Raw genomic sequence first — 13,702 nt, forward strand, 5'->3', positions numbered from 1 at the left:
TATATACAGTGTCGTTTTCTCCCCCCCCCCTCCTCCCCTCCCTCCCTCCCTACCTCCCTCCCCATTCATTTAAAGTTCAGAATCTAAGATACATTAAACCCGTCAAACAATGTTGTCACTCAATAAAAATAAACAAGAAATTCCACTGAGTCAATTCTTTTCATTCCCTTCTCCTTCATTCATTTTAGGTGGTAGATGTCCTCGGTAGGTTTTCTCTATTGTGTTTCATGTATGGCTCCCATATTTGTTCAAATATTGTAATGTTATTTCTTACATTATATGTTATTTTTTCTAATGGAATACATTTATTCATTTCTAGAAACCATTGTTGTATTCTCAAGTTATCTTCTAATTTCCAGGCTGACATAATACATATTTTTGCTACAGCTAGGGCTATCCTAACAAATCTTTTTTGTGCACCATCCAAATCGAGTCCAAATTCTTTGTTTTTTATGTTACTTAAGAGGAAGATCTCTGGGTTTTTTGGTATATTGTTTTTTGTGATTTTATTTAATTTCTGGTTTAGATCTTCCCAACATTTTTCCACTTTCTCACATGTCCAGATTGCATGAATTGTTGTTCCCGTTTCCTTTTTACAGCGAAAACATCTGTCAGATACTGTTGGGTCCCATTTATTTAACTTTTTTTAAAAATTTTTATTTTTCACACTATAGATCACATTATTCAAGATATACACATTTCTCCTTTCAAATATATACAGTGTCGTTTTCTCCCCCCCCTCCTCCCCTCGCCCCCCCCCCCACCTCCCCCTCCATCCATTCAAAACTCTGAGTCCAAGATACATCAAACCCATCAAACAACCTGGAAATTGGAAGATAATTTGAAAATACAACAATGGTATATAGAAATGAATAAATGTATTCCATTAGAAAAAATTACATATAGTTTAAGAAATAATATTGAAATATTCGAACAAATATTGGAGCCTTACATTAAATACAATAGCGAAAACCTACCGGGGACAATCATTACCTAAGTTAACGGAAGGAAAAGGAAATGAAAAGAATGGACTCAGTAGAATTTCTGGTGTATTTTTATTGAATGACAACATTGTCTGACTGGTTTAATGTATCCTAGATTGTATACCTTAAATGGACGGGAGGGGGGAGGTAGGGAGGGTGGGATGGGAGGAGGGAGGGGGGGGAGAAAATGGCACTGTATATGTGTGAAAAGGAAAAAGTGTGTACCATGGTTAATGGGATTTATGGTGTGAAAAATAAAAAATTTAAAAAAAAACCCATCAAACAATGTTGTCACTCAACATTAACGAACAAAAACTTCCACTGAGTCAATTCTTTCCATTCTCTTTTCCTTTTGTCATTTTAGGTGATAGATGTCCCGGTAGGTTTTCTCTATTATATTCCATGTATGGCTCCCATATTTGTTCAAATAATGTTATATTATTTCTTAAACTATATGTTATTTTTTCTAATGGAATACATTTATTCATTTCTATATACCATTGCTGTATTCTCAAGTTATCTTCTAATTTCCAGGCTGACATAATACATATTTTTGCTACAGCTAGGGCTATCCTAACAAATCTTTTTTGTGCCCCATCCAAATCGAGTCCAAATTCTTTGTTTTTTATGTTACTTAGGAGGAAGATCTCTGGGTTTTTTGGTATATTGCTTTTTGTGATTTTATTTAATATCTGGTTTAGATCTTCCCAAAATTTTTCCACTTTCTCACATGTCCAGATTACATGAATTGTTGTTCCCATTTCCTTTTTACAACGAAAACATCTGTCAGATACTGTTGGGTCCCATTTATTTAACTTTTGAGGTGTAATGTATAGCCTGTGTATCCAGTTATATTGTATCATATGTAACCTCGTGTTTATTGTATTTCTCATAGTTCCGGAGCATAACTTCTCCCATGTTTCATTCTTTATCTTTATGTTTAGATCTTGTTCCCATTTTTGTTTAGTTTTACCATTTGTTTCCTCGTTCTCCTTTTCTTGCAGTTTAATATACATGTTTGTTACAAATTTTTTGATTATCATTGTGTGTGTAATCACATATTCAAAATTACTTCTCTCTGGTAACCTCAGACTGCTTCCCAATTTGTCCTTCAAGTAGGATCTCAGTTGGTAATATGCCAACACTGTATCGTGAGTTATATTATATTTATCTTTCATTTGTTCAAAGGATAATGATTTATTTCCCGAAAAGCAATTTTCTATTCTTTTGATCCCTTTTTTCTCCCATTCTCTAAAGGAAAGGTTATCTATTGTAAAAGGGATTAGCTGATTTTGCGTCAGTATTAGTTTTGGTAGTTGGTAATTTGATTTATTCCTTTCTACATGAATCTTCTTCCAAATGTTGAGCAGATGATGCAATACTGGAGAATTCCTACGTTGTACCAATTTTTCATCCCATTTATATATTATATGTTCAGGTATCTTCTCCCCTATTTTATCTAGTTCAAATCTAGTCCAATCTGGCTTTTCCCTTGTTTGATAAAAATCTGATAGGTATCTTAATTGTGCGGCTCTATAATAATTTTTAAAGTTTGGCAGTTGTAAGCCTCCTTGTTTATACCATTCTGTTAATTTATCTAGTGCTATCTTCGGTTTCCCCCCTTTCCATAAAAATTTCCTTATTATTTTCTTTAACTCCTTGAAAAATTTCTCTGTTAAGCGTATTGGTAATGCCTGAAATAGGAATTGTATCCTTGGGAAAATGTTCATTTTAATACAGTTTATCCTTCCTATTAGTGTTAGTGGTAAGTCTTTCCAATGCTCTAAGTCGTCCTGTAATTTTTTTCATTAGTGGATAATAATTGAGTTTATATAGATGGCCGAGATTTTTATTTATTTGTATACCTAGGTATCTTATTGCTTGCGTTTGCCATCTGAATGGTGATTCTTTCTTAAATTTTGAGAAATCCGCATTATTCATTGGCATTGCTTCACTTTTATTTGCATTAATCTTGTATCCCGACACTTCTCCATATTCCTTCAATTTCTTATGTAATTCTTTTATTGATATTTCTGGTTCTGTTAAGTATACTATAACGTCATCTGCAGATAAACTGATTTTATATTCCTTGTCTTTTATTTTTATCTCTTTTATTTTATTTTCTGTTCTTATCAGTTCTGCTAGTGGTTCTATGGCTAACGCGAACAATACGGGCGATAGTGGGCATCCCTGCCATGTTGATCTGCTTAAGTTAAATTGTTTTGATATATATCCTTTTACTGTCACTTTCGCCAATGGCCCCTTATATAATGCTTTAATCCAATTAATATATTTCTCTGGTAAACTGAATTTTTGTAGTACTTTGAATAAATAATTCCATTCTACTCTGTCAAAGGCCTTCTCTGCGTCTAAAGCAACCGCTACTGTTGAAGCTTTATTTCCTTCTACTACATGAATTAATTTAATAAATTTACAAATATTGTCTGTTGTTCGTCTTTTTTTAATAAATCCAGTTTGGTCTAGATTTACTATTTTTGGTACATTGTCGGCTAATCTGTTTGCTAATAGTTTAGCTATTATCTTATAATCTGTGTTAAGTAAAAATATTGGTCTATATGATGCTGGTGTGAGTGGATCTTTCCCTTGCTTTAGTATTACTGTAATTATTGCTGTTTTACATGAATCTGGTAAGCTTTGTGTTTTATCAATCTGGTTGATTACTTCCAGGAGGGGAGGAATTAATAAATCTTTAAATGTTTTATAGAATTCTATTGGGAATCCATCCTCTCCTGGTGTTTTATTATTCGGTAGTTTTTTTATTATCTCTTGTATTTCTACTATTTCAAATGGTTCTGTTAATTTATTTTGTTCCTGTTTGTAATTTCGGTAGTTCAATTTTAGTTAAAATTAGTTAAAATTTTAGTTAAAATTAGTTAAAATTCTTTTTTTGAACACTTTATAAGACAACATTTCTAAAACATCAAACATTTCTCTTATTCTCCTATCTAAAATTCCTTTAACCCCACTATCCCCTCCCCTTCCTGAGCTGCCCTTTATCCCTTGTCGGGCAACCACATCTCCCCTCTCCATTTGGATTTGCGAATTCACTCACAAGCGTCAACTGATTTCGCAGTGACCGTAACTCCTCCCCACCCAGCCCCCCCAGAAAAGATTTTAATTTTCATATACAACAAAGGTCACTCTCTTAATTCCCTCCTTACTTCCTCTCTTCCCTTTCTTTCCCTTATTAATTCTTATCTATACTCTATATATTTTCTTTTAAATACGGATACACTCATGTACACACATATATACATACATATACACACACACACATATATATATATATATATATATATATATATACCCATATACACACATACATATAGTTCGTGGTCATTTTTGCTCTCGTTACATGTCTTCATCTCTCTGTCTGTTTTGTAGTTGTTCTGCAAATTTTCGTGCTTCCTCTGGATCCAAGAATAGTCTGTTTTGCTGCCCTGGAAGAACTATTTTAAGTACCGCTGGGTACTTTAGCATAAATTTATATCCTTTTTTCCATAGGATCGCTTTTGCTGTTTTAAACTCCTTCCTCTTCTTCAGGAGTTCAAAACTTATATCTGGATTGAAAAAAAATTTTTGACCTTTGTATTCCAGTGGCTTTTTGTCTTTTCTTATTTTCTTCATTGCTTTCTCCAATATATTTTCTCTTGTTGTATATCTTAGGAATTTTACTAAAACGGATCTTGGTTTTTGTTGTGGCTGTGGTTTAGGGGCTAATGTTCTATGTGCCCTTTCTATTTCCATTTCTTCCTGTAATTCTGGTCTTCCTAGGACCCTGGGGATCCAATCTTTTATAAATTCTCTCATATTCTTGCCTTCTTCATCTTCCTTAAGGCCCACTATCTTTATATTATTTCTTCTATTATAATTTTCCATTATATCTATTTCTCTTTTAAGTCCTCTATGGCTGTTTCTCGTTCTTCCACCTTGTCCACTCTTTTTCCTATATCTGTCATGACCATCTCTAATCTATTCATTTTTTCTTCTGTACTTTTTATTCTTCTTTTTATTTCACTAAATTCTTGTGATTGCCATTCTTTTACTGATTCCATATATTCTTTAAAAAAATATATATCCATTGTCTTGCCTTTCCCTTCATCTTCCATTTCTCTATGTTCTTCTTCCTCTGGGTTGGTCATCTGTTGTTTCCTTGTTTTCATTTTACTCTCTTCTTTCTTGTTCTCGTTGTTTTCTATGTTCTGTTCTTGTTGTTGTGTTGTAGCTGTCATTCTTAGCTGTGGAGATCGACTCCTCAGCTGGTCCCCTCTCCCGTCAGTGTTTTTTTTGTCATGTGCGGTTGCGCACTTTTGCTTGGCTCCGCGAGCCATTTTTGTAGTCCCGAGCTAGGGACTTCGACTGACCTGAGGGAGTGGGCTTCTCTCTCCGCGGCGGGCCTCCTCGGACAGGTAAGGCCTTCACCTTCTTCTTCCCATGTCTTTTCTTCTTCTCTTCTTCCCGTTGCTTTCGACTTTTCTTTCTTCGCTGCCATTTTCTACCCACCTTTACTTTCACTTTATATTAATTTTTGTGTTTGTGCCTTTGTGTTTTCTGTGGTTTTTTTTAACTTTTCCGGAGAGGGCTGGAGTTCCCCGACCGGCCACTACTCCATCACGTGACTTCCCCCCTCCCACCACTCTCTGAGTGAAGAAGTTCCCCCTTTCACTTTAAAGCCATGTCCTCTTGTGTTTATCTCTCCTAATCTCAGTGGAAAGTGCCTACTTGCATTTACTCTATCTATAACCCTCATAATTTTGTAAACCTCTATCACATCTCCCATTATTCTTCTTTGTTCTGAGGAATAAAGTCCTAACCTGTTTAATCTTTTCCTTTAACTCAACTCCTGAAGATCCAGCAACATCCTAGTAAATCTTCTCCACTCCCTTTCAATCTTATTGATATCCTTCCTGTAGTTTGGCGAGCAGGTCTGCACATAATATTCCAAATTGGCCTCACTAATGTCTTATACAACCTCACCATAACATCCCAACTCCTGGACTCAATACTTTGATTTATAAAGGCCAAGATGCCAAAAGCTTTCTTTACAACCCTACAACGACAAACAACAAGGGAAGTCTTTTCAAGCATGAAAATAATGTTTAATTCTTACCAAAAAAATACTAGCTGCCACCAATCACCAACACCTCCCCACCAAGACCCTGTTCCTTCCTGGGAGCCCGAGGTCCCCGCTCCTTCCCATGGGCCCAATGTCCCCACTCCTGCCCGGGAGGCCGCTCTCCATGATGACGCCATGACAAGGATTCTTCCGACCACTTGTGGCTGGGAGACAGCAGCACACAGTTTGAGAGGGAGAGTTGGAGAGAAATGTCTATCGGAGAAGGTAAAGTAGTAATAGAAAGTGAGAGGGGAGAGGGAGTTACCTGAAGCGAGGATGGTCGACGCTCTAATTTCCTGTCAAGTGAATTTTGTTTTCAACCTCTGAGGTCAGTTCAGCTCCGAAAAACTTTTGGATAAATGAGGATTTTGGAGAATCTGATTCGGATAATCCGAGTTGTACTGGGTTTGTCCGTATGTGCAGTGAGGACCGAAGAACGCGGTTTCATTGGGTTATACTTGTACAATCAGATGACCATAAACTTGACTTGAAAATTCTGAATCAGATTGGCAGAACATGTTCAGACCAGTTGATTGACTGTTTAATTTAAATGCACATTATCTTTAGGATTTCCAGAGCTACCTTGTCCAAAGAATAACTGATCCTGTCAGTAGTTAGGATATTTTCCTTTTGCATAATCCACAACAGCTTTGAGACTGGATGGATTCAGGTCACAAGGAGAACATAGGCCTAATTTTTAATTGAGTTTTTTCTGCTTCTGTAATTTCACTTAGAACATCTCACTCATTACATCTCATTACATCTGAGAACATCTCACTCATTACATCTCATTACATCTGAGAACATCTCACTCATTACATCTCATTACATCTGAGAACATCTCACTCATTACATCTCATTACATCTGAGAACATCTCACTCATTACATCTCATTACATCTGAGAACATCTCACTCATTACATCTCATTACATCTGAGAACATCTCACTCATTACATCTCATTACATCTGAGAACATCTCACTCATTACCATATAACCATATATAACCATATAACCACTTACAGCACAGAACAGGCCAGTTCGGCCCTACTAGTCCATGCCATAGCAAATTCCCACCCTCCTACTCCCACTGACCAGTACCCAGTCCATACCCCTCTAGTCCCCTCCTATCCATGTAATGATCCAGTCTTTCCTTAAATGTAACCAATGATCCTGCCTCGACCACGTCTGCCGGAAGCTCATTCCTCATCCCCACCACCCTCTGCGTAAAGAAATTTCCCCTCATGTTCCCCTTATAATTTTCCCCCTTCAATCTTAAACCATGTCCTCTAGTTTGAATCTCCCCCTTTCTTAATTGAAAAAGCCTATCCACATTTACTCTCTCTGTCCCTTTTAAAATCTTAAACACCTCTATCAAGTCCCCTCTCAATCTTCTACGCTCCAGAGGAAAAAGCCCCAGTCTGCACAACCTTTCCCTGTAACTCAGACCCTGAAATCCTGTCAACATTCTCGTGACCCTTCTCTGCACTCTCTCTATTTTGTTTATATCTTTCCTTTAATTTGGTGACCAAAACTGTACACAGTACTCCAAATTTGGCCTCACCAATGCCTTGTACAGTTTCATCATAACCTCCCTACTCTTGAATTCAATACTCCCATTTATGAAGGCCAACATTCCAAATGCCTTCTTCACACCATCTACCTGAGTATCAGCCTTGAGGGTACTATTTACCATAACTCCTAAATCCCTTTGTTGCTCTGCACTCCTCAATTGTATACCATTCAATGTATATGACCTATTTAAATTTGCCTTTCCAAAATGTAGCACCTCACATTTATCTGTATTAAATTCCATCAGCCATTTCTCAGCCCACACCTCCAGCCTTCCTAAATCACCTTTTAATCTACGGTAATCTACCTCACTGTCCACAACACCACCAATCTTTGTGTCATCCGCAAACATCTCATTACATCTGAGAACATCTCACTCATTACATCTCATTACATCTGAGAACATCTCACTCATTACATCTCATTAAATTTATTCCAAAGTGGAAATTTATTCCAAAGTGGAGGAAAGGCTCTAGGAGATGCAAATGGCAGCCGTGGCTAACTAATGAAATCAAGTGTAATATCAAATCCAAAGGGAGTAAGTATAGGATAGCGAAGCGGAGTGGGAAGTTAGAGGATTGGGAAACCTTCAAAGAGCATCAGAGGGTAACTAAGAAAGTCATAAGAGAGGGGAAAATTAAGTACGAGAGGAAATTATCAAATAATATAATGGAGGATAGCAAAAGCTTTTTTAAATATGTGAAGAGGAAAAAATTGGTTCAGTCCAAAATTGGTCCATTAAGAATGGAAATTATTACCGGAAACAAGGAGATGGCTGAGGAATTTAACAAATACTTTGCAACTGTCTTCACCAAGGAGGATATAGGTTATGGTCAGTTAGGGGGTAGTGGTCATGCGGTATCAAGAGACTTGGGGAACTTTCCTGGGGAAGTAGGGGATCTAATGGATATCCGGATCCAGAAGCAGGAGGTTGTGAGTAAATTGTTGAGACTGAGGGCTGATAAAACCCCAGGGCCTGATGGGCTGCATCCCAGGGTGCTTAAAGAAGTTGCTATGGAAATTGTGGAAGCACTGGTCGACATTTTCCAAAGTTCCATAGATTCGGGGGAGGTCCCTGAGGATTGGAGAGTGGCTGATGTGGTGCCGATTTTTAAGAAGGGAGGGAGGGAGAAAACGGGAAATTATAGACCGGTCAGCCTGACGTCAGTGGTGGGGAAGATATTGGAGTCTATCATAAAAGGAGTAATAGCAGAACACTTAGGCAGAAATAATAGTATAAGGGCTAGTCAGCATGGATTCCTTAAGGGTAAGTCATGCTTGACTAACCTTCTGGAATTTTTCGAGGATGTGACAAAGAGGGTGGACTTGGGAGAGCCAGTGGATGTGGTGTATTTGGACTTCCAGAAGGCCTTTGATAAGGTACCGCACGGGAGACTAGTGGGCAAGATCAGGGAGCATGGAATTGGAGGTAAGGTGCTGACATGGATAGGAAATTGGATAAGAAATAGGAAACAAAGGGTTGGGGTAAGCGGGTCTTTTTCAGGATGGCAGGATGTGACGAGTGGAGTGCCGCAGGGATCGGTATTGGGTCCTCAGTTGTTTGTAATTTATGTAAATGATTTGGATGAGGGGATTATTAATAATTTGAGCAAATTTGCAGATGACACTAAACTGGGTGGCGGTGTGGGGTGTGAGGAGGATGTCAGGAAAATGCAGAGGGACTTGGACAGGTTGGGGGTGTGGGCTGCTGAATGGAAGATGACGTTCAATGTAAGCAAATGTGAGGTTATCCATTTTGGGGGAAATAATAGGAAAGCTGAGTATTATTTAAATGGAGTCTTCAAGCATTAAAATGTGTTTAATGAATCCAGTTTGATGTTTTATGATAATCTGAGAAAGAATATTTTCCAATCTATTAGCTAAAACTTTGTAAGAATTTTAGTCAACATTCAAAAGTGAGTTATGTCTATAAGATGCACTGTCAGATGGATCTTTAACTTATTTAAGAATTCGAGAAGTTGATGCTTCATAAAATGACTATGGTAGAGTTCCTTCATGAATAGAATCTGCAAACTATCAAAAAACCTCTCAAGCTCAATCAGATAACCATCCAAATCTGGTGTTTTACCAGATTGAAGAGAAGAAATAGCTTTAAAAATATCTGTCTCTGGAAATTGGAACATCCAATAAATGTTGATCATCAGATGAAATTCAATCATTGTAAAAAAAATTATTCATAACATTAAAAGCGGGATTGACACAAGTGTGATAAAAATTCCAGAAAGACCCTATTAACCTCTGTATGATCTAGGGTAGCATTACCATCATTTATATGGATTTTAATGACTTGTCCCCTAGCTGACACAGCTTTCAACTTGCCAGCCAAGAGTTTACCTGGACTTACCTCCATGCACATAAAATTCACTTTTAGATTTCATAAGCTGAACTTCAATAGGGTCGGTTATATTGTGCTGCAGTTCTATTCTTTCCCTCTATAAACCTATCGGAGGAGTTGTTGAGTGTCGTCTGTCAATATCGTTAACCCGATTGGATAGTTGAGAGAGGCTCTCCTAAGTACTTTTCTTTAAGCTGCTGTATAGGAGATCATTTGTCCTTTAAATGTGCCCCAAATAGTTAAGATAGACATTCCATCTGTTGAATTAAACTGAAGATTTGATTTTTAACAAACTTGTAAACTTTAGGTCTTGTAATAAGGTGGAATTAAATCTCCTCTGCTGGTGGCCAGAGTTGATATCGGAAAGTTCCACAGAGAGGTTCAAAGGCTCTTGATCAGAAATAACAATTACATCATATTCACGATGTTTGACCAAAGGAACCAAATAGTAATTTACTAAAACTTGCAATAGCTGTTCTTATTTAATTTAAATTTACATTTAAATTACTTTCTACCTGTGTTTCTAAACAGTTGCCTTGACACTAACAAAACAAAATAGTGTTTTGCCTGGCATCAGCAGTGTGGACAACAGTGCAGACATCTGGCCTCAACATGCCATTTTCAACCAATGAGACTCAGATTCATTGTGCGCGAAGCTGGCCACATTAAAAAATCTAAACTCCCTCCCCAACCTCTCGCCCACTCACTCGCTCCCTCCCTTCCCCCACTTGCTCGCTCGCTCCCTCCCTCACTCACTCACACGCTCCCTCCCTTCCCCCACTCACTCGCTTGCTCCCTCCCTCACTCACTCACTCCCTCCCTCACTCACTCGCTCCCTCCCTTCCCCCACTTGCTCGCTCGCTCCCTCCCTCACTCACTCACACACTCCCTCCCTTCCCCCACTCACTCGCTTGCTCCCTCCCTCACTCACTCACTCCCTCCCTCACTCACTCGCTCCCTCCCTTCCCCCACTTGCTCGCTCGCTCCCTCCCTCACTCACTCACACGCTCCCTCCCTTCCCCCACTCACTCGCTTGCTCCCTCCCTCACTCACTCACTCCCTCCCTCACTCACTCGCTCCCTCCCTTCCCCCACTCACTCCCTCCTACCCCCTCACTCCCTCCCTCACTCATTCACTCCCTCCCTCACTCATTCACTCCCTCACTCACTCACCCCCTCCCTTCCCCTCACTCATTCCGTTCCTCCCCTTCACTCCCACCCCCCCACTCACTCACTCCCTCCCTCCCTCCCTCCCTCCCTCCCTCCCTCCCTCTCAATTGCACCCTCCACTCATTCACCAACTCCATCCCCTCACTCGCCCACTCCCTCCCCCTCCCTCCCGCTGAAGTTGGTGTGGGAACTGGTGATGGAGTCACCATGGGCACCAAAACGGTGTTGGTCGGGACGGGGACCTGGGTCAGGGGCCACAGTATGTTTGTTGTTGGGTTCTCCGGCTGAGGCCATGGTGGCTCCAGCACCTGGTCAGCGAGGACCGGGGTTAGCGATAGAGGCATTGGAAGCTTGGGCCTGTGGGCAGCAGGGGCCAGGATGCATCAGGGAGGTCCACCTGCGGGCAGCTGGGGCCGAGGTGGATCCCCGCAGCAGAGGTGTGGGAAGATGCACCCTGTGGGTGACTGGGGATGGGTTGGAAACCTGCTTCTGGAAGGTTCTACCTCTGGTTTGTAACTACGGGGTTCCGCAATTTCCCACTGCTCGCCAGAAATGTTCCGTAAGCTGGAAAGTTTGGGAAGTCCTGGTCCAGGCACTGCCAGAGATTTGACCATGGGGTCAGACTATGCCTTGGGTAACGACGCGCACCTTGTCTTTCCCAGGACTGGCCCACTTCACCATGATGAACCTCACCGTCTTGGCTGAGACCATCACCATGAACGGCATGTTCAGGAACTGCACCCCGACCACATCCACCACCAAGCTCACCGTCCAGCTGCAATGTCATTGGATGAAGAGTTACGGTGGCAGCTGTTCAGAGGCCAAGCCAATCCAGAGCAAACTGCAGCCCTACTGCAGACAGACACCCCATACCTGGATGTGCCAGAATCTCAAGCCCTTCTCCCAGTACTGGGTCCAGCTCTCTGTGATCACCAAAGCAAAGGACAACCAGTTTAGCATGCACAGCATCCGGCCTGTGCTAGTTTACAAGAACGTGGTGAACACCCAGCAAGGAGGTGAGGAGGGAGCAGCTGGTGGGGGAGGGCAGGGAGGTGAGGGAACAGGCAGTGGAGGGAGCAGGGGGTGAGGGAAGGAGGTAAGGAGAGGTGGTGGGGAGGAACGGGGCAAGGGGAGAGGGAGGGGAGGGGTGAAGATGGAGAACAAGGCAGGTGGAGAGAGGGCAGAGTTGGTGGGAGGAGGGATGGGGAGGAGGCGGGGTCAGGAGGGGTGTGTGGCAGCTGGGGAGAGGTGGATGGCACAGTAGGGGAGGGACGGGGAAGGGAATGGGAGAAGTGGATGAGGGGAGGGTGGGGGAGGGGAGGGCAGGGTCGTGGAAGGGGAGTGGGATGGGGAGGGAGAAGATGAGGAGGGAAGGGAGAGGGAGGGGGCTTTGGTGGGGCTGGTTGAGGGGAGGGTGGGGTGAGGAGGGGGGAACGCAGTGGAGTCCAGGCAGGACTAATCAGAGGGCTCGTCTACTGAGGCTGTATGGGTGGAGCTGAGGAACATGACCACACTCATGGGGTTGTATTATAGACCGTCCAATAGTCAATGAGAATTGGTGGAGCAAATCTGTAGAGAGATAGCGGACAGTTGCAGGAAACATAAGGGTGTGATCGTCGGGGATTTTAACTTTCCACATATTGACTGGGAATCCCATCCCGTAAAAGGGCTGGACGGCTTGGAGTTTGTCAAATGTGTTCAGGAAAGTTTTCTAAATCAATCTGTAGAGGTACCAACTAGAGAGTGTCCAATACTGGATCTCGTATTGGGGAACGAGACAGGTCAGGTGACAGAAGTATGTGTAGGAAACATTTTGGGTCCAGTGATTATAATGCCTTTAGTTTCATTAATTATGAGGAGGATGGGTCTGGGTCTCAGGTTGAGATTTTAAATTGGAGAAAGGCCAATTTTGAGGAAATGAGAAAGGATCTAGATTGCATGGATTGGGATGTTGTTTTCGGGCAAGGACGCGTGAGGTAAGTGGAGAACCTTCAGAGGTGAAAATTTGAGAGTGGAGGGTTTGTATGGTCCCATCAGGATTAAAGGCGAGGTTAGCAGGCAGAGGGAACTTTGGTTTTTGAGAGATATTGGGGATCTGGTTTGGAAGAAGTGAGAGGGGTAGAACAGGTATCGGCAACGTGGAGCAAATGAGGTACTTAGGGAGTCTAAAAAATGCAAGAAAATCAAGAAGAAGAAATCAGGAAGGTTAAAAGAAGACATGAGATTTATTTGGCAGACAATGTGAAGGAAAATCCTAAGGGTTTCTATATGTATATTAAGAGCAAAAGGCTAGTTAGGGACAAAATGGGTCCCCTTGAAGATCAGAGTGGTCGGTTTTGTATGGAGCTGAAAGAGTTGGGGGAGATCTTAAATGTTTTTATTTTAATCAGTATTCACTCAGGAAATGGGAACAGAGTCATGGGAAGTAAGGAAAACAAGCAGTGAGATTATGGAACTGATACAGGTTAAAGAGGAGGAAGTGCTTG

At 41.1% G+C, this 13,702-nt stretch overlaps 1 protein-coding gene across 1 annotated transcript in view; it reads left to right on the forward strand.

The window, feature by feature from the left end:
• The window catches only part of LOC138746535 (receptor-type tyrosine-protein phosphatase kappa-like), an 85,489-nt gene that overhangs the window by 29,261 nt on the left and 42,526 nt on the right, over positions 1-13,702 (forward strand). The window contains exon 2 of the mRNA XM_069904827.1: positions 11,879-12,232. Within this exon, the coding sequence (XP_069760928.1) occupies positions 11,879-12,232 (354 nt within the window). The remainder of the gene's footprint in view (positions 1-11,878; positions 12,233-13,702) is intronic.

Source organism: Narcine bancroftii, chromosome 1 (genome assembly GCF_036971445.1).
Source record: "Narcine bancroftii isolate sNarBan1 chromosome 1, sNarBan1.hap1, whole genome shotgun sequence".
Classification (NCBI taxonomy): Eukaryota; Metazoa; Chordata; class Chondrichthyes; order Torpediniformes; family Narcinidae; genus Narcine; species Narcine bancroftii.